The sequence below is a fragment of the Acipenser ruthenus genome, chromosome 1 (genome assembly GCF_902713425.1).
Source record: "Acipenser ruthenus chromosome 1, fAciRut3.2 maternal haplotype, whole genome shotgun sequence".
Classification (NCBI taxonomy): domain Eukaryota; kingdom Metazoa; phylum Chordata; class Actinopteri; order Acipenseriformes; family Acipenseridae; genus Acipenser; species Acipenser ruthenus.
In genome coordinates, this window is record NC_081189.1 from 89,374,857 (window position 1) to 89,396,110 (window position 21,254).

Genomic DNA, 21,254 nt, shown 5'->3' on the forward strand with positions numbered 1-21,254 from the left:
CTTTCTGTCGCAATAGGTCTCTTTTTGGCGATCTGTTGCCTTGAAACATAGTGTGCTTATATGCCATTCTGTCATTTTAAACAATAGGGCTCTCTTCGGTGATCTGCTGCTTGACTCTTTAAAAATTTTATTGAGCATTATTTCCTTTATGTAATCTCATGCAAATTAATCTGGGACATTTCTTCTTAAACAGGAAACCACAAGAGAAACAATATTTATTGAGTCACGCAACTCTGGGTATATAAACAAAGAACAGGTCCAGCTGGAAAAGTACTAAAGACGCTGCACTGTGATTCTGTAAACAAAATCTCATGTTATGTCCTAAATATTCCTAAAAAGGGGTGTTAATCTTAACAGATAGAACAACGGGAGTGATGCTTGTACCTTTTTTGAGCGAAAGGTGTATGCGGCCGAGATGTCTGACTCTTTGATAGAAACAGTTTAATTTATTTGAAGTCTTTCCACTAATGATGGGAATGGGAATGTAGAGATGGGAGCCCAGCTAACAAGATTTCAGTTTTTGCAGGTATCAAGTAAAGGCCCTGGTTGCCCACACCTCTGATGTAAAACGCTGCACAGGCCTGTCGTGGTGTTCGCAGAACCAGTCCGAGCTGAGCATGGTACAGAGTTCAAATCCTGTTGGGAACTTGCAGAGTTATTAGACATGGATTGGATGATTTAAACTAACCTGTATTGACTGAAATAATATGATATACTCTTTGTCAATAATTATAGTAATACTGTATATGTTCCTTTCAAAAAGATCTGTATGCTCAGTAGAAAACAATGGGTAGATGTTGTGTGCAGTCTATGAAAGCACCTGCTGGAAGGAGTCAAACTTTGCAGGCTCTTATCATAAGGCCTTGTTAACATAGTCCAGTTTTATGAGAAAAAGTAGCTTCTTTCGTTACTTTACTGTCATTCCTTCGTGTCTCATATTAATCAATACCAAAAAATTGGCAAAAGGCTAGGATGTCTTAAAACCTGCTTCAGCTGGATTTTGTATGAACAGAGAAAGGGGTCAGACTTAATTAAGTAAAATAATATTACCATTTGTAGGAGCAACTGTTATACTGAAGTAACTGAATTAGAAATACATGTTATAAAATCATTTAAAGTTAAACAGTTATACAAATAACTTATTGTTGAAAGAATATATTACAGTTAAAAACTAAAGCAGTTCAGTACTAACTGACACTGTCAGAATATTGTAATAATTGTACTGTGTTTTAAAGAATATAAAACCAGCATAAATAATATTGCAGCAAATTATGAGCCGGTTACAATGACTTGAACTAAGAATGAACAAGTGTTAATGTTAGAAAAAAAGCTTGTCTATGTGCCTTTGTTTAGTGCACATACACTCTTGGAAGCCGGTCAGACTATTGCGAGTGGAAGCCTGTAACCTTGAAAGAAGCAGGCCTCTGGGGAACTAAACACAGAGGCTAGGTATTGCAAATTAGCAAAAACAAAAGGGTAACCCTTTTTAGACAGAATGATATTTGAAACTAAAAAGACCTATTTGATTTTATGTGATGGTGTTGTTACTAAACATAGAGGTTTTAAATAAAATAAAGTATTCAGATCTAATAATAGTGACAAAACTCTCTGAGGAGAAATAATATGTTTTAAGTATTTTGATCTAATCAGAAACATAATATTTAAACAAACAAGTGTTTTTGCTTGATTAAGGCTCTACTGTAATACAAATAGGCTGTAAAAGCAGGAGCGAGGATTTAATTTAATCAATTTAAGAATTAGTTTGTTTTCTTTCTCCAACTAAACAAAAAATCTTTTAGACATGACATATCCATTAAATTAAAGAATATAAATGTTGAGTTTATATAAAGGTTTTACTGCAATAAAAAAACAGGAACTGTTAGGTTGGAATATAAGACAAATAAAGTGTAAACTGTATTAAATCATTTTAGTACACAATAAATCTACAAAAAAATAGCCTTGCCCTTATCTGCTTGCAAGCAGAGTGGTGCTAGATATGGAAGGTTCTTTTAGGCAGTCAAAGTGAGATTTACTTGTAATCCGCAGTTTTGAATCCAAGGTCTTTTTATGATAAGAAAACCTGGCAGTCCAGTATCAGTTCTTATCAAATAAGTAGCGACTTTCTTTGGGCGAAAAATGACTTCATGCAGTGAATTTGGAGAAGTGCTTACAATGGTGTTTCATATTAATCAAAACAATAGTCTTGGCAAGAAAACAGGGTGTCTGAATCCTGCTTGAGCAGGCAACTTTTAGAAACAGAGAGCGGTCAGGCATAGTCCGAGAATGGCACAGTTAAATAAGGCTGTTATACTTAACATGTTTATTTTAGCTTAAATTGAAATTAAACTGACCACTGTATGCTTATTCAAAGGCAGTCTTTGTCCTATACTTTGTTAACACACATTTTTATATGAAGTTAAACAGGACCATTGACAACACACTGCAAAGGTAACAGAATATGAGGCTAAGAGGGGCATACTGTATATTTTTGACCCAGCTTAATATAATCAAATAGAGCTGGTGTTACATATTGAAAACATCTCTCATATATACACATATACTTGTATTATATTATAGCAAAGATTCTGTGAACTTTGATCCACCTGACTTTTTAGAAAAAGGAGGCGTTGGAAAAAGAGAGCGATGAAATCATGTTCCAATATGTTTTGGCAAGAAGTTATATCCAATCAGTTTTGAAAAAGGAGTTGACCAGATCCTTCTAGATTGTATCATTAACTTAAAGATAAGAAATGTCAAAGCCAAGTGATGATTAGATTTAATTGGGGCTCCTGATGTATTCAATGGAGGGAATATCCTATAAAAACCAAGATAAAACCCCAGTCAAGTATCGCTCAACTTGCTAACTACAAGCTGATGTGATCCTGAGGGTCTCTGAAAAACTGATTGCTGTTTGTTCGAAATTAGTCTCTGCCTTTTGAAGACAGTTCTAATTTTTCAATATATACATATACTGGAAGACAATATTTGAATTTAATTTAATTTCTATACCTTATAGCAACGCATATAGAAATTATGTTTTAGTCTTAAGAGAGTGATATATATATATATATATATATATATATATATATATATATATATATATATATACTGTATAGATAATGGTCTAGAATTTAGTGGTGGGCGTTTTTTTAGCTTTATGCATGCATAGCCTGAAGGCTAAATATATGATAACCATATTTGTATTACTGTATTGAAGTATTAATGCTGTTAAACCTTTAAATACACAGACTGCCTGCCAGCTGGGATTCGAAGTAGTCTGTAACTACTCAATCCATTTTTAAGCATTTAATAAACCGGAGTACTGATGCTACTCTGATTCGTTAAAACTTCAAATTAAATGAGTCTGCTGAAATTTTACAAACAATTTGTCATCTTTTTAAAAATGAGTGTGATACATTTTATCTCTCCCTGAAGAGTGAATTATTTTTTAGCCACAGAGCAGGGACAACACAAGCCATGGCACAGTGTCCAGTGTGAATGCTTTGCAGAGTGGTGAGGTAGCAGTTCATTCTCCTTGGCCATCTTTACTTTCAGTGACAAGTGTGTCAAATTGTGTGCCAGTTTTTCGATGTGCACTACTTACCACATTATTTTTGCATGGCATTTTTACAGTTTCCCCATGCTTATACTATGCATTTACCATCGTTTACCATGTTTATTAATATACTTTAACATACCTATCTGGACTTTACCATGCTTTCACAATACTTTAATACACTTTGCTATGCTTTTACTTTTATACGGGGTGAAGCCTCCATACATTGGATATTTGCATTGGAAAGCCATACCGATGATCAGGGAATTCTAAAGAGCCATTCAATTACTGAATTTTTGTAAATGACAAACTAAAAAAAAATCTCTTACTAGACACATAAAACAGATTCCATGTTTTAACACTTACACAATGATGCACAGTATTGCTTCTCTTAAAAACATACTGATTGTCCTTCCATTACCTCAAATTCAAGAGAGCCATCTCGTGGCTATGGGATAAACAGTTAGCCATATTTGGCTCAAGTGTCATCCGGTACAACTACTGTAGATAAGTGAGCATTTACTGGCATTCAGCTGACCCAAAGTAAAGTCAGAGGTCCTTGCACCTTGTGTTAGCAAACTGCTTCTGATCTTCATTAACACCTGTTAATTATTAATCCATGTCATGGTTATATATGGACAGTGGCAGTGCAGATTTACAAAAAGGCTACAATGCAGCTGGTGGTGTTTCACATTCTGTATATTTTCCTTCTCGGCTATGGGATAACGGTAAGCTTGCACATTTGTGGTTTTGCGTTCTTGTGTATTAGGGCAGATATTATTTCTAGTATGAAAATTATAAAGACTGCAGGGTTTGTGTTTTGTATAAAGTAAAACAATAAAAAAAAACAAAGGAAATTAATCAAACTTAGGAAACTTGGTAATTAAATTAAGTTTTTACTAGATCCATACAGTGTATAGTCTACATATTACAGTACATCCATAACTTCAATACGCTTTAAATAAAAAGTAAAACTTGTAAATCAAGGAGACAAACATTTGACTAGTTCAGAAAATAAAGAAAATAAATATTCAGTCATGCAAGGATAGCAACTAGTATATGGTTTATCGTAAAATGTAATAAAATAAATTATGTAGGTGTGTGATAAAGAGAGAAAGAACTGATGCTGTAAATCTCCCTCCAGACCAGAAAGGGTGCTGTGTAAGTTTGGTAGTACACTCCCCCATAAACAGGTTGACTCGACGGTGGGCGGAAACAGGAAGTCGGACATCTTGGAGGAAGCGGGTAGTTGCGCGTACTTGAAATGATTCCCAGGCAGCAATTTGTTACACTGGGGCGCCGGGCTGATTGCAGGGAGGAGTTAGGTAGTGAAAGGGGATGCAGCTATGTGAGCACGGCCCCTTACGCTTAGTGTTTCACTAAGCAGCCAGAGTCTGCATTTGTTTTGTTTTTTGTATGTTGCGGTAGCAGAGGAGTATGTCGGAGATCAGAGCTGCAGCCACTGAGCCAGCAAACACCTGCATCACCATTCCACTACACAGTACCGCACAACACAGCAAACCATCTGCCAATTCACAGACACTCGCACCAAGAGAACAGTTTCGTGCATGGAGGAATTGTGGCTAACGGAGTGTCTTGTTTGTTTAATATGTTTTTGTTTGGGACTGAAACCCTCCGTGTTTTTGCTTACCCTATACCATTGCTTATAGGGGCGACCTGCTTTATTTTTGAAAAGTATTATTTTTGTTGTAAATTTAACAAACACTGACAGTTTTTGGGAGTGAAACCTTTTGTCTGGACCTTGAATTATTACACCCTTGTGCACATCCTGTCACAAGGAGAGACAAGTACATCATTATATAAAAGAATACAGAACCACCTATCAAATATAAGAAATACAAAAATAAATTCACCAATAGTTCAGCACTTTACAAGGAACAGACACACCTCGGAAGTTTGTGGTTTTAGAAAAAATAAAATTAGATAATGTACAGCATAGAAGAATAAAAGAAAATAAATGGATAAATAGACTAGATTCCATGATGCCTGAAAGTTTAAACATAAAGGAACAGTAGATTGTTACTTAGCTATATAGTGAATTACATCACAAAGACATTAGATTTAAAGAAAAATAAATGTGTGGTTACCGTGGCATAAACATACCGAAACATTGGGAAGTTGGCTCTTTGAGCAAAAACTATATATCCCTCCTAAAGTCCAACTTCCACTGCCTCAAAGTGTCAGGAGGGTGACAACGGGTTCCCCTGACTCCAGAAGGTTCAACCATGCTGTGAAAGCTTGAGTAACATACTTGGCCAAAGTGGAAGGGGCACTCACCAACCTGCCTGGCCATATATATAAAACCAATGTCAGCTTACAATAATTGATTTTGAGTTTCAGTGTTTTAAAATAAAATATCAAACAGAACGAAATTTCAATGTACTATTTGTAATTCAGTAATATGAGAGAATTGGTCAGGGGTCTGTCTGAATACTTTTGCAAGGCACTGTATATATATATATATATATATATATATATATATATTGTAATATAGCGGGTTGTGAGAGACGGCAGGGAGGGGGTTAAAACCTCCCTGCAAAGAAAAAACTTGTGAGAATGCACCGTTTTGTGTTGCTTTATTGTTTTGTTTATTGTTTAATTGTTTTATTGTTAATTGTCTTCCGCACCTGGGCGTTATTAGAAATTAAGCTCAGGTGCGGGAGTTTAAAAGGAGTGCAAGCAGTCTGCTCGGGGCTGCTGAGTGGAAGGAGGCAGTAGGTGCGCTGTCTCCGAGTAGCCAAAGGAAGAGAAGAAAGTAAGTGCTGTTTAAACCAGTGTGTTTGTGAAGACGGGTAAACAGCTTAGCTGTCCCGCGTTAGTCAGGGTGTTTCCTGAAAGTCGAGGTAGTGCTCCAGAAGAGCTAGGTGTTATTTTGATTTTGTGTATTTTGTTTGGTTCCTGTTGATTAAAAAATTGCGCAAACGCGCTTAAAAAAATCCATTTCTGTGTGCCGGGTCGATTCTTAAAGGGGCAACGAACTCAAGTGAGTGTGATAGTTTTACATTTGGTGGCAGCGATTGTGGGCGCCCCTGGAGACCCAAATGGATTTTAGAGAATTAATTGAGATGTTCAATAAAAACACCGCTGCTCAGGTGGAGCAGATTAAGAAGATGGAGAGGCAGAGACAGGAGCTGGGCGGGGCCCCGTTGATAATACAAGAGCGGGAGCCAATGGAACTGGAGCGGCTGCTACAAAAGTGGGAGCTGCCGTCCCGAGAGCCAGAGGGGGTGGAGCTACCGTCCCGAGAGCCAGAGGGGGAGGAGCTGCCGCTGCCAGAGCCCAGAGGGGAGGAGCTGCCGCTGCCAGAGCCCAGAGGGGAGGAGCTGCCGCTGCCAGAGCCCAGAGGGGAGGAGCTGCCGCTGCCAGAGCCCAGAGGGGAGGAGCTGCCGCTGCCAGAGCCCAGAGGGGAGGAGCTGCCGCTGCCAGAGCCCAGAGGGGAGGAGCTGCCGCTGCCAGAGCCCAGAGGGGAGGAGCTGCCGCTGCCAGAGCCCAGAGGGGAGGAGCTGCCGCTTCCGGAGCCTAGGGAGGAGGTGACGAGCGTACCTCCACCACAGCCCCGACCACCACCCCTACGGTCCAGTCCGGTGTCGCTGCGTCCAGTCCCTCACCCCTTGCTCCTGGACACCCTGTCGGTTAGCCTGGACCTCCCTTCACTTGACCTGGAGCCCAGGAGTCGGCAGGATCGGGCACAGTTCTCCACCTGGTCCCCTGCTCCGCTCCTCCCGGACATTAAGACGTCGCTGTGCTGCTCCCAGACGTCGCGTACGCTCCCCCTGGTCGCTGCGTCGCTCCCCCTTGCTGACCGGACGTCGCTGCACTGGGTCCCAGCTGCAGACCTCTGCCCGCTACTGCAGCCTCCAGTGCCCCGGTCGTCGTGCCGGTTGCCCCTGACAAACCGGTGGGGTCCCTCGTCGCCGGTGCGCGGTCCCTACCTGGCTGACCCAGGACGTGGACCGATCCACCCTCGAGTTCGCCCGGGGAGGAGGGCGAAAATTGACATTTATGGACTCGATGGTGGGTGGTTGTGTTTTAGGGGAGGAGGTGGCCGTCTCATGGCCGGTGTCTTGGAAAGACAAGGGGGGGGATATGTAATATAGCGGGTTGTGAGAGACGGCAGGGAGGGGGTTAAAACCTCCCTGCAAAGAAAAAACTTGTGAGAATGCACCGTTTTGTGTTGCTTTATTGTTTTGTTAATTGTTTAATTGTTTTATTGTTAATTGTCTTCCGCACCTGGGCGTTATTAGAAATTAAGCCCAGGTGCGGGAGTTTAAAAGGAGTGCAAGCAGTCTGCTCGGGGCTGCTGAGTGGAAGGAGGCAGTAGGTGCGCTGTCTCCGAGTAGCCAAAGGAAGAGAAGAAAGTAAGTGCTGTTTAAACCAGTGTGTTTGTGAAGACGGGTAAACAGCTTAGCTGTCCCGCGTTAGTCAGGGTGTTTCCTGAAAGTCGAGGTAGTGCTCCAGAAGAGCTAGGTGTTATTTTGATTTTGTGTATTTTGTTTGGTTCCTGTTGATTAAAAAATTGCGCAAACGCGCTTAAAAAAATCCATTTCTGTGTGCCGGGTCGATTCTTAAAGGGGCAACGAACTCAAGTGGGTCAAACCTTTTACAATATATATATATATATATATTCTGTGTTACCATGGCAAGAGACGTGCCTAATATTTTTGGGGTTTTTTTTGTATTAGACTCCTTCCTATGTCATCACAATGTCCTATTGTAAGTGACTCTGCATATAATGCACAGTTCACAGCCTACCTATAAGCGCTTTGTGATGGTGGTCCACTATGAAAGGTGCTATATAAAAATAAATATATTATTATATTATTATTATATTTTTCTACAGTGTGCAGTGCATGTGCCACAATGTCAACAGCCACCATATGTATCACTGATTAAGCACTGTAAAGTGGAGAATAATATGCTACGTTCAAAACAAAGATATGGACAATTCGAAAAAAACAAAGTTCACACTAATAACAGAAGAATTGAAACAAACGTTTTTTAAAGAGCAAGAAACTGAAAATACGAGAATAGAAACACTAAGAATAAAAACACTTACTGACATAATAAACATCACAAAGTCGCATTTGCGTTCTGTGGGAGAAACGAGAGAATTTCACCAGATACCTGAAAAAGACCTGGACAAACAACGTTCGAATTTAATCTTGTCAATAATACAAAAAAAAAAGCTACGACTTTGAACCAAGTTCTCTCCGGAGCATTCGTAGCAGCGTTGACCGATAGCAGCGCAGACATAACTACTGTGTGAACACAGCATTTTCCAGAGCAGCCCGTCACAGTTTAAAACAAACAAAACTATATCAGCCAAACAAAAACAGATTAAGAAAGAAGATGAAGGCAACCAGGTTTACGAAACATAGAATATACAAAATAATATGGGTCAGCATATATTACCACACAAAGATATCTCTCCTGGTTTTGAGCATTAGCTCAAAACCTACTTGAGATATTATTGTGTAGTAATGTATTATTCTAACCCCTATACTATACTATTTATATCTGTTTGTATATCTACTGTAAGCTTCAGTCTATCTGTGCTGTCTGAAAAAGGCCAAAGCCAAAAATAGTGAGTGGTCTTTTTATATATATAAAAAAAATACTCTTCATATTATGAATTCGAGGAAAGGAAGTTTTAAATCCCACCTCAGCCACTGACTCACTGACCACCATCAGACTGATTTCTTTAGTGAATATAACATCATTTCATTCACAAGGGTTCATTAACATACCTCAGACTGCACTGTGTATATAATTATTTTTGCAATACTTGATTCAGTATATATTGCTTTCTAATCTATTAATTAAATGCAGTTACCATGTAGTGGGCATTGTTGTATTGTGTGTACTGAACTCTGAACTGGCTAAGACAGAGTAGTATTTACACAGGTTAATGTTTGACCAAATCATCTCTATTGCCACTGTTCACTTATCAGAGCTTATGGTAAATAAAATGTGTCTAGACTGGCAAGAATCTACAGGTTTATATACAGTTATGTATTAAAACTGAACTGTTAGCAAAGACAGAACATGGAGAAGAAGATGGTACTGTATGGTTGACATTTTCCAATTTGTTTCTGGAAGTCCTTTTGTAATTTTTTAAATTATAAAATGGAGATTTTTAACATTTGCATGTTTTGTATTATTATCTATTCCTCTTTCTGGTTTTATCATTATTTACTATGCTCTTAACTGATGTCTTTTTTACACCAGACCAGGGTCCCATTCCGAACAGACTCCTAAAAGCTAAATTTCTGAATGAGGTGGTCCTAGAAGTAAATTAAAATCTCAATACAAAATCCGTTTCTGAGAGGAAATAAATCACAACAGAAACAGTATTAGAGATTGTCCCAAATTTACACCATGGCAGCTTTTTTGTCATATTCATAAACCCACCTTCTGCATAAACATAGCAACGGTTCTGTTTTACTGGCATGCTTTTGGTGACAAACTTGACAATAAGATTGTAAAGTTTGATAAAGTAAATTTTCTTCTCTTAGATTCTCGTCCAGCAGCTCAGCAGCAACATAGGGGCTCTCCACTGCTTTCTGAATAAAGTAAATAGTAGACAGTAAATATATTAATATACTATATTATGCACTACATTATTCAAATAAAAGCAAACTCAGCATACATGTTTATTTAGGACTGAAAACAGGGCTTTCTTGTATTGCTCCACCCTTGAAACACAAAACGTATTTGAATATAACAGGCTGTTTACAGCATGCTCTTGTTGGCAGAACTGAACCATTTCACTTGACATGCCCATTCTCTACCACTACAACCTCCTGAATCCCACAGACTTACCAGGTCCTAAAACAATATCAGGACTTTACACTGTTTAAACAGAATTTATTTCACTCTGTATCACAAGTTTTTAGTTTGTTAGCAGGATATGTCATACAAAGAACATCCACTCTGACACTTTCAGTGCTTGCTTCCCCGAAAGAAAGCTTACCATGTTTTTTTCTCATGCATTCTCTATGGTAATACTATACTGTTACCATTGCTTACCATGGTTTGCCTTGTATTCTAATATGCTTTACCACATCTCTCTGGACTTTACTATACATTCACTATGCTTTATTACACTTTGCCTTGTTTTTACTATGGGAAACCTTCAGCACACTTTTTTTCCTGTAAGATATTATACTATACAATCAAGACCGGTACTAGTACAAATTCAAATTTTACAAACAATTTGTCATCTTTTTAAAAATGAGTGTGATACGTTTTATCTCTCCCTGAAGAGTGAATTATTTTTTAGCCACAGAGCAGGGACAACACAAGCCATGGCACAGTGTCCAGTGTGAATGCTTTGCAGAGTGGTGAGGTAGCAGTTCATTCTCCTTGGCCATCTTTAGTTTCAGTGACAAGTGTGCCAAATTGTGTGCCAGTTTTTCGATGTGCACTACTGTCCCTTATAAAGGTTTACCACGGTATTTTTGCATGGTTTCCCCATGCTTTTTCCATGTTTATACTATGCATTTACCATGATTATTAATATACTTTAACATACCTATCTGGACTTTACCATGCTTTCACAATACTTTAATACACTTTGCTATGCTTTTACTTTTATACGGGGTGAAGCCTCCATACATTGGGTATTTGCATTGGAAAGCCATACCGATGATCAGGGAATTCTAAAGAGCCATTCAATTATTGAATTTTTGTAAATGACAAACTAAAATTCAAGAGAGCCATCTCGTGGCTATGGGATAAACAGTTAGCCATATTTGGCTCAAGTGTCAACTACTGTAGATAAGTGAGCATTTACTGGCATTCAGCTGACCCAAAGTAAAGTCAGAGGTCCTTGCACCTTGTGTTAGCAAACTGCTTCTGATCTTCATTAACACCTGTTAATTATTAATCCATGTCATGGTTATATATGGACAGTGGCAGTGCAGACTTACAAAAAGGCTACAATGCAGCTGGTGGTGTTTCACATTCTGTATATTTTCCTTCTCGGCTATGGGATAACGGTAAGCTTGCACATTTGTGGTTTTGCGTTCTTGTGTATTAGGGCAGGTATTATTTCTAGTATGAAAATTGTAAAGACTGCAGGGTTTGTGTTTTGTATAAAGTAAAAAAAACAAACACAAAAAAAGGAAATTAATCAAACTTAGGAAACTTGGTAATTAAATGAAGTTTTTACTAGATCCATACAGTGTATAGTCTACATATACATATTACAGTTCATCCATAACTTCAATACGCTTTAAAAAAAAAGTAAAACTTAAGTAAAGGAGACAAACATTTTAGTTAAGCAAATAAAGAAAATAAATATCCAGTCTTAAAAAATCCGTCATGCAAGGATAGCAACCTTGTATAAGGTATATTTTGCATAAAATGTAATAAAATAAAATATGTAGGCGAGACAGGTACATCGTTATATAAAATAATACAAATATAAGAAACACAAAAATAAATAAACCAATAGTTCAGCACTTTATAAGGAACAGACACACCTTGGAAGTTTGTGGTTTTAGAAAAAATAAAATTAGATGATGTACAATATAGAAGAATAAAAGAAAATAAATGGATAGACTAGATACCATGATGACTAAAAGTTTAAATATAAAGAAACAGTAGATAGTTACATCATTAGCTATAAAGTAAATGACATCACAAAGATATTAAAAACACAAAGAAAAAAATAAATGTGTGGCATGGCATCAAAGCCTATAAATACCTCCAATGTTTGTTTTCAAACACACTTTCCCTTGACAAAGGTATGTTAAACATACCGAAACTCCAAACATAGCAAAAACTATCTATCTATCTATCTATCTATCTATCTATCTATCTATCTATCTATCTATCTATCTATCTATCTATCTATCTATATATATATATATATATATATATATATATATATATATATATTAATTTCTCAGCAGATGCCCTTATCCAGGGCAACTTACAATTGTTACAAGATTACACATTATTTTTACAGACAATTACCCATTTATCAGTTGGGTTTTTACTGGAGCAATCTAGGATTTTTGGAGGGATATATATATATACAGTGCCTTGCGAAAGTATTCGGCCCCCTTGAACTTTGCGACCTTTTGCCACATTTCAGGCTTCAAACATAAAGATATGAAACTGTAATTTTTTGTGAAGACTCAACAACAAGTGGGACACAATCATGAAGTGGAACGAAATTTATTGGATATTTCAAACTTTTTTAACAAATAAAAAACTGAAAAATTGGGCATGCAAAATTATTCAGCCCCTTTACTTTCAGTGCAGCAAACTCTCTCCAGAAGTTCAGTGAGGATCTCTGAATGATCCAATGTTGACCTAAATGACTAATGATGATAAATAGAATCCACCTGTGTGTAATCAAGTCTCCGTATAAATGCACCTGCACTGTGATAGTCTCAGAGGTCCGTTTAAAGCGCAGAGAGCATCATGAAGAACAAGGAACACACCAGGCAAGTCCGAGATACTGTTGTGGAGAAGTTTAAAGCCGGATTTGGATACAAAAAGATTTCCCAAGCTTTAAACATCCCAAGGAGCACTGTGCAAGCGATAATATTGAAATGGAAGGAGTATCAGACCACTGCAAATCTACCAAGACCTGGCCGTCCCTCTAAACTTTCAGCTCATACAAGGAGAAGACTGATCAGAGATGCAGCCAAGAGGCCCATGATCACCCCGATGAACTGCAGAGATCTACAGCTGAGGTGGGAGACTCTGTCCATAGGACAACAATCAGTCGTATACTGCACAAATCTGGCCTTTATGGAAGAGTGGCAAGAAGAAAGCCATTTCTTAAAGATATCCATAAAAAGTGTTGTTTACAGTTTGCCACAAGCCACCTGGGAGACACACCAAACATGTGGAAGAAGGTGCTCTGGTCAGATGAAACCAAAATCGAACTTTTTGGCAACAATGCAAAACGTTATGTTTGGCGTAAAAGCAACACAGCTCATCACCCTAAACACACCATCCCCACTGTCAAACATAGTGGTGGCAGCATCATGGTTTGGGCCTGCTTTTCTTCAGCAGGGACAGGGAAGATGGTTAAAATTGATGGGAAGATGGATGGAGCCAAATACAGGACCATTCTGGAAGAAAACCTGATGGAGTCTGCAAAAGACCTGAGACTGGGACGGAGATTTGTCTTCCAACAAGACAATGATCCAAAACATAAAGCAAAATCTACAATGGAATGGTTCACAAATAAACATATCCAGGTGTTAGAATGGCCAAGTCAAAGTCCAGACCTGAATCCAATCGAGAATCTGTGGAAAGAACTGAAAACTGCTGCTCACAAATGCTCTCCATCCAACCTCACTGAGCTCGAGCTGTTTTGCAAGGAGGAATGGGCAAAAATGTCAGTCTCTCGATGTGCAAAACTGATAGAGACATACCCCAAGCGACTTACAGCTGTAATCGCAGCAAAAGGTGGCGCTACAAAGTATTAACTTAAGGGGGCTGAATAATTTTGCACGCCCAATTTTTCAGTTTTTTATTTGTTAAAAAAGTTTGAAATATCCAATAAATTTCGTTCCACTTCATGATTGTGTCCCACTTGTTGTTGATTCTTCACAAAAAATTACAGTTTCATATCTTTATGTTTGAAGCCTGAAATGTGGCAAAAGGTCGCAAAGTTTAAGGGGGCCGAATACTTTCGCAAGGCACTGTATATATATATATATATATATATATATATATATATATATATATATATATATATATATATATATATATATATATATATATATATATATATCTATCTATCTATCTATCCCTCCTAAAGTACAACTTCCACTGCCTCAAAGTGGCAGGGCAGGAGGGTGACAACAGGTTCTCAAGACAAAGTACTACTAATAACAGATGGGCTTCAGTGAGTTACAGGAAAATAATTTCATCTAATTTCATTTTTCATAATACATGGATATGAGTATCTGTAATAAAAAAGGCAATACACGGGTGTTAAGGTTCAAATTGCAACTGAATTTAATGAATAATAATAACGTAAATTAAGACAATAATAAAGTTTTAAATATAATTTTATTTTTGTTAATTCAGGAACGGTGAATTAAACTTAGTAGATAATAACGTAATTAAGGAAAAGGTGTTCAATGGGGTATGCTTTTTTTTTTTTTCTTAGTCACTGTCAGTCGAAGATTATTTATCTCACGCGATTGTTTGGTGCTCCCCTTGGTGGAGGATGATTGTAAATGACTAGCAGCTACTCCACTGACCTAGACTTAAGTGCTATGCGCACCGGGACCAAAGCAAACGACACAAATACAGCACGAGTACATAAAAAGATACAACTGTAGCTAAAGAAATAGTCACCACACACTAAAAAAATCACATTTAACAATGAATGTGATCTGGTTTAACATGTAAATTATTCAAAAAGAATACATCTACACATATTTCTTTGTAAATACTGAGAATTAGTTTAATATAATATACTTTTATTGATTTTCAGTTTTAATAAAAAGTGTGTTTATGTGATTATTATTATTGGTCAACATTATTAAAACAAACAAAAAAAAAAGAAATAATACACTTCGACAGTTGTATTGGATTTACTGCTGTATCGCAGCCTCGCAAACAATAACAAACTTAATCAGAAACGTCAGAATCCATTGCACGGCCATGAGACTCAAAATTGTGAAAAACTGAGTTTCACAGGTAAACCTTGAGACGACATCCGTGGAGTTCTTGGGATATCTGAATTAACCAAATCACCTTACCAAATTTCTGAGAGGAAAAAAATACTAAGCAATGTGTTTGATAACTATTAAAGTACAAACTTTGTTCTTGTGTTTCTTTAGAAAAATCTAAATATGAAGTTTTTCAGAATTAAGTTGTGATATCTAATTAATAAAAAGTTCAATATTTTTAAAAAGTACGTCAGTGTTTTTGCTTGCATTATACTTAACTTTAACTCAATAGATTATTATTATTATTATTATTATTATTATTATTATTATTATTATTATACATTTCCTCACTAAGTATTTGTATTTTTGAAGTTAAGGTTGAGTATATTGTTTTATTTTGTATATTATTCTACACTGTGCTGTTTAAATGTGGTTAGAATTATTAGATTCAAATTAATGATAACATTAGTATTAAATAAGTCATTTTCATCAGGATTAACAGATTTCTTTAAAGAAAGTAACATATTCAACCAAATCAAAGTTTAAGGGTTATCAACCAAATAAAAACATTATTAGGGTGCACTGAAATGATTGATTAGGACGCATTAAAAGGAGAGCAATACATTAAAACTGGTAAAACGAAAAAGAAAAACATATAGCTATCTATTTATATGAAAAAATGCTCTCTCGCAAAAGGAGTCAAAGAAATATATAGCATTTGAATACAAGAAATAGTAACTTTAGTAAAATTACAGTCATAGCAGCGAGTTTCAACAGACACTACTCGCTTCCTGCTTCCTCTCTGTTCAAAACAAGGGCAGACTGTCTCCGCCTCCTCTACACTCCCATTGGCCAGAATCACCAATGTTTCAACTACCACTGGCTAGGCAGCGTTTTCTGCAGTATGTTCTGAAACAGCGTCAGTAATTCCCTGTTTGCTAGCAATGGAATACAGAAAAAAAAACATTCTTGTTATTTGGGCCTATTATTATTATTATTATTATTATTATTATTATTATTATTATTATTATTATTATTATTATTAAAGTTTTTGTCTAAGTTTCGTTTTTTTCTCTAAATTTCGTTTAACTTTTTATTATTGCTAAGTAATTTATTTCCTTTGTCCTTTGAGTTTTTGTCCTTTATAAGCTACTCATTTCAAGCTTGTATCACGATACATGACGGTGTATCGTATCGTGTTGTAAAGTATCACGATGCATTGATACACGATGAATCGTCTCACCCCTAGTAGATGTAGAGTATGGAACTCCATTAGGCCCAGGAGATGTTGACGCCCTTGCCTTTTTCACAGCTTGCTCTACTCCTTTCCACTTAGGTGTGCAGTCTTCCATTTAGTATTCTGGTGGATTGATAGGTGGGATATCTGAAGGAATCGACATAGAATCCTGACTTTTTTAATCTTTATACGTTTCCTCGAGATATCGCTCCAGCTCAGACTTAGTTGCTTTTAGTGTGCCATTTTTCTTCCTGGTGAATAACTTCTTTGCAAAATTTGTCTTTATAAAAGTTAGTTCTCACACGCTTCTTCTTTTCGCAGGATTTCCGTAGGCACTCAGCTCTGCGCAATGTTGCAAGCTTATCATTTATGACCCTTTGTAATAGATTGAGTGGCTCCTTCTGACTTTGTTCTGCTCTCCTCCATTGCTTCCTCAGCTGTCTCCTTTCTCTAAACGCTCAATCCCTGCTGCCATCTAGACTTTACAAGAATAGTTTGTACTTTCTCCATTCTTTTTTCAACTCCAAACCTCTCGCTTCCATATGCGTAGATGGTATCCCCATTCTTTTCAACTGTTCCACCTAACCTTTCCAACGCAAAACAGAGATCTGTGTTTACTGTGTCCCACGCTGTTTTCTCAGAAGCTCTTGGCCACTTAACTCCAGGCTTGTGCCCGTTGAGGTTCTTTTCTCTCTTATGATGGTTCATCTGATGGGTTCAGAAGGATCATTAGGTTCATCACTAGTTGTGTTTATGCAAGTCCTCCTCTCATCTATGACAGGGGTGCTGATATCTTGCAAACTGTGGTTTGCTTCCTGTCGCTGGACTTCATTCGACTGACTTGACTGACTTCGTAAGAAGTACTGATCAATGCGAGGCCCTTGTCTCTTCTCCCTCAAGCATTTCATTCTCCCTTGATGAATCTTCAAACCCCTACCCGTTGTCACTTTGCTCCAGCCACAGACACAAACCTGGAGCTCCATGTCTTTGCTAATTGCAGATCTTGAGCTAGTCCTTTGCAAAGTACACTCCGTTCTCATATCTGTTTCCTTTCCTAAGTTGTTAAAGGTGTTGTCAAACCTTGAGTCATCTTACAGTCTCGCAGGCTGTAGGGGTATTTTTCTCTTTAATTTCTTAGAAGCCTTGGGCGGGTGTCTCCAGCATCCTGTTCCATTGGAAAACACAGAGCTGGATACTGGAAGCTAGGGTGGCTAACTCCTACCAGCCACAATGGGGTCTATTTCCTCCTGTCAGCTGTCTCTCCAGGCTGTCACAAGGTCTTTCCCTTCATGATTTCCATTACATGAGAGTAGGTGTGTGAACGTGTGGTTTGCAGTGCTCAGGGGTACAGGTGATGTAGGTGCTCCAACAACGACAAACACAAAGTTACAGTTCAAACAGTTCTTTAATTCAGTCTCCTCCATTTTGAGACCGTTAAATAATAAGGCTGGCTCTACCCAGCAATGGGTATTGCTAGCATATAACAAAAGGGTTTGCAGTCCCGAAATAATAAGACAAACAGATACAAAACCCGTCTCCAGACGGTGTGTGTTCTTTGTGCAGGTGTGGTGCTCTCAGCAGTGGTGGTATATCTACAAGTGCGGTCCATGCTTAGTCGTCTGACAAAGACAAATACCAACAGGTTACAAATAAACAATTATAATTTAGAATAAACAAATCACACGTTTTCAGATATCTGATGTAAGCACAAAACAAAAAACGAAACATTTCTGCAGTTTATCTCTTTCTAATTTTATAGTAAAATAAACCTTAGACATATCCTATGTTCTAATATAAATCAAACGATACCCAGCGAGTTTCTCACTCACAAATGGTTAAAATTATTAAAATGTTTCTCACCTAAAATGTCTTGACTGACAGCAACCGGTTAGAAAAAAATCCTTTGCATCAAAATCCATTGAAGTGGGAACACCAACCAATTCAACTTTAACTAATTTAACTCTTCACAAGTCCAACTTATTTTATAAAGTCCACGGTCCAGAACGATTTGCTTTTTGGTTTTGTTGAGAAAAATGACGACATCCACATTCTCTGGTTTCAAAGAAGAACAGAGTTTGTTAACTATCATCCTGACCTTGCTGAACACCCGCTCACTTGGGACAGATGTTGCGGGGATACTTAACATGTTCATTGCCAAGGTTACTAGTTTTGGAAAGCGTGTCTGGTTATATTTTTCCACCACAGCAGTGGATCTTCGTTTCAGAGGTATATGCCATCACTTCTTGTCTGATTAAGCTTTCCTTCGTGGTCATCTCTGGTTGCTGCCGTCCACGAAATAACAGTGCAAATGCTTGTTCTGTCTTTGTTTTCTTTTTAACTGGCTAGTCACTTGTAGTTGTAGTGGCACAGTTTGTGTCGTTAGCAGGACTGCTGTCTGTCAGTCTGACTAGTCTGGAAAGCACTGCTTCAACTACAGTGGCCTTGGCTTGTTCTGATAGGAAATCCAAATTGCAGAATCAGGGATCAAGGAATGATGCAAAAAGCAGCGGCATAACCTCGTCGCCTGGGTCATTCAGTTAATGTAAACGAAATCGCTGTGATAAATTACACTGTAGTTTTTCTCGCAAACTTCGTGCATTTGGACTTAGCAAAGCAGGTGTTGTGTCCCCTTTACAAGCTTCAACGGGAACCGCTCAGTCTGTATTTTATCCCTGTTGCAACTGGGTACATGGAACTAGCTGTAGTGTTTTTCTCTGTGTTTAACAGTACTGTAGCTAATTCGAATGGCTGAAGTAGAGGGGGTGTCTCGGCCATTAGCTTCCACTGCTCAGTAGTTACATCTAAAGTAGCGGCATCAGACTTTTTTGTCAAATCAAGGTTTGACAAAACTACAATTACTGGCCACTTCAACTCAAGCAGATGTTCAAAACATATAATATACTGTGTTCCATCTTGTTTGCACATCCTGTATTAACTTTAGTGGCGCCTTTTCTGTTTGTTTTCTATTTAAAGCACTCATTGACAGCTCACTTTTTTAAAATGTGCATCCAGTGTTCTTGCTGTTGCCACTAATGTGTGTACAGCTCGAACATCCTCCAAACTGTTCTGAATGCATAGGTTTATATAGTGCTCTGCACAGTGCACACTTGCCACGCCATTAAAATGTGCCCCAGTATGATCATTTACATGTGTAAGTAAAGGCATTGCTCTGCAAATGTTTTGACAGGGCATTGCGTAGCCCAGAGCAAGATTTGCTATGAGATTTTTAAATGCAGCTCCCTCCATGATCTATCAACATCCACTATCAGGTCTGTTATTTCTTTTGCTCTGGCACTTTTTGGCTCGATTTTCTTTCCAAAATATGATGCCACTGTAGGTAGTTCCTTTTTTTTTTAGTATTCATATTGTCATATTTTGTTGGATGGAGCCTCACTAAATGGTCCCGCAGGTTTGTGGTATTGCCTCAGCAAAGTTTCACGCATTTTACCTTTTCATTTTGTTCTTTAGAAAAAAAAAACTTCCAAACGTCAGACGGCATTGTTAGTAATTTAACCAAGAAAGCTTTAATCCTGTAGCAGCTATACTGGTATTTCACTGGGTTTGTTCTGTTCATGTTTTTGACTGAGTTCCCAGGTTGATTCAAGAAAATGTTTGCGCGTAGATGTGTGTGGGGGGTGGGGTTTTGAAAGAAATAGAAAGCAAAGGCGGGGAACTAGAGTACAGTTTTATAATTTAATTTCGTCCTAATAAAATGGATCAATGAAACAACATGTGGTTTCACCATATCATTTTGTTTTGATCCATCGATGGGTATTTTATCCATTGATGGTTATTGGACCGATTCGATGCATCGATCCATCGTCCCAGCCCTAGATGATGTAGATATACATCTGCCTGGTGTTGATGGCTGAAGTGTAAAGCTGGCTCCAGGGATCAGCCTATTTTGCCTCCCTGGCGCATCAGCACATACAACGGCTCCAATGCTGGCTCCAGAGATCAACCACAGTGTGGCCTCCCTAGCGCATCAGCATGACAACCGTCTGGACTGAGCTGAGTAGGGTACTTCTCTGGGGTCTTCAAGTAGGCACCTTCCATCCTTTTTTCGTCGACTAGCCCACAACACCTTAAGAGGGCCCAACAGTGATTGTGGTGTCTCAGTATCATCCCCCTCCGACCCCAACTGAGCTAAGCACAGGTTACTTACCTTCCTTTACATGTTGATTTCTTTCTACTATGCTTGAGGACCCCACTCAGAATCTTTTCGTCTCAACCACAGCCAGTTGCTGCTCCTCTCTGCTGCTTCAGATAAGTTCTTCACTATGTGTCGCAACTCTTGACCACTGAATCCGATGTCGCTGAGAAATCGGGTTGTGGAGTATGTCACAAATCCTCGACAACCCACCTCCACTGGGTAAACCTGGACTCTCCATCCTCGCTGTTCCGCTTCAGCAGTTACTTGAGCATACCGAAGTTTCTTCCTTTCATATGCCTCATCCACAGCATCCTCCCATGGCACTGTTAACTCTACCAGGAGAACAAGGCGTGCTGATCCAGACCACAAGACAATGTCAGGTCGAAGATTAGTGGTGGCAATCTCAGGTGGAAAAATAAGCATTTTCCAGTCTCTAGCAGCTTCAAGTTGTCCTAGACGAGTTTTGGTTTTAATACCTTTTCTTGGAGGTTGCTCCCCTGGATGAAGGAATGTTGTTCTTCGTGTGTCATATATTGCTGGCATTGGTGGCTGCCTGTCGGTCATGCTGCGCTTGTCTTCCAATGCTAAGGCCAAATATCGCAGCACCTGGTCATGAGGTAACAGAACACTGACTCA

The 21,254-nt window shown here is 38.3% G+C and overlaps 1 protein-coding gene across 3 annotated transcripts in view; it reads left to right on the top strand.

The window, feature by feature from the left end:
- The first annotated feature begins 11,502 nt into the window (after positions 1-11,502).
- cfi (complement factor I) overlaps positions 11,503-21,254 on the top strand; it is a 40,638-nt gene continuing 30,886 nt past the window's right edge. For all 3 annotated transcript variants that reach the window (XM_059031791.1, XM_059031798.1, XM_034034568.3), the window contains exon 1: positions 11,503-11,577. In XM_059031791.1, coding sequence (XP_058887774.1) covers positions 11,521-11,577 — 57 coding nt within the window. In that variant the 5' untranslated portion in view covers positions 11,503-11,520. The remainder of the gene's footprint in view (positions 11,578-21,254) is intronic.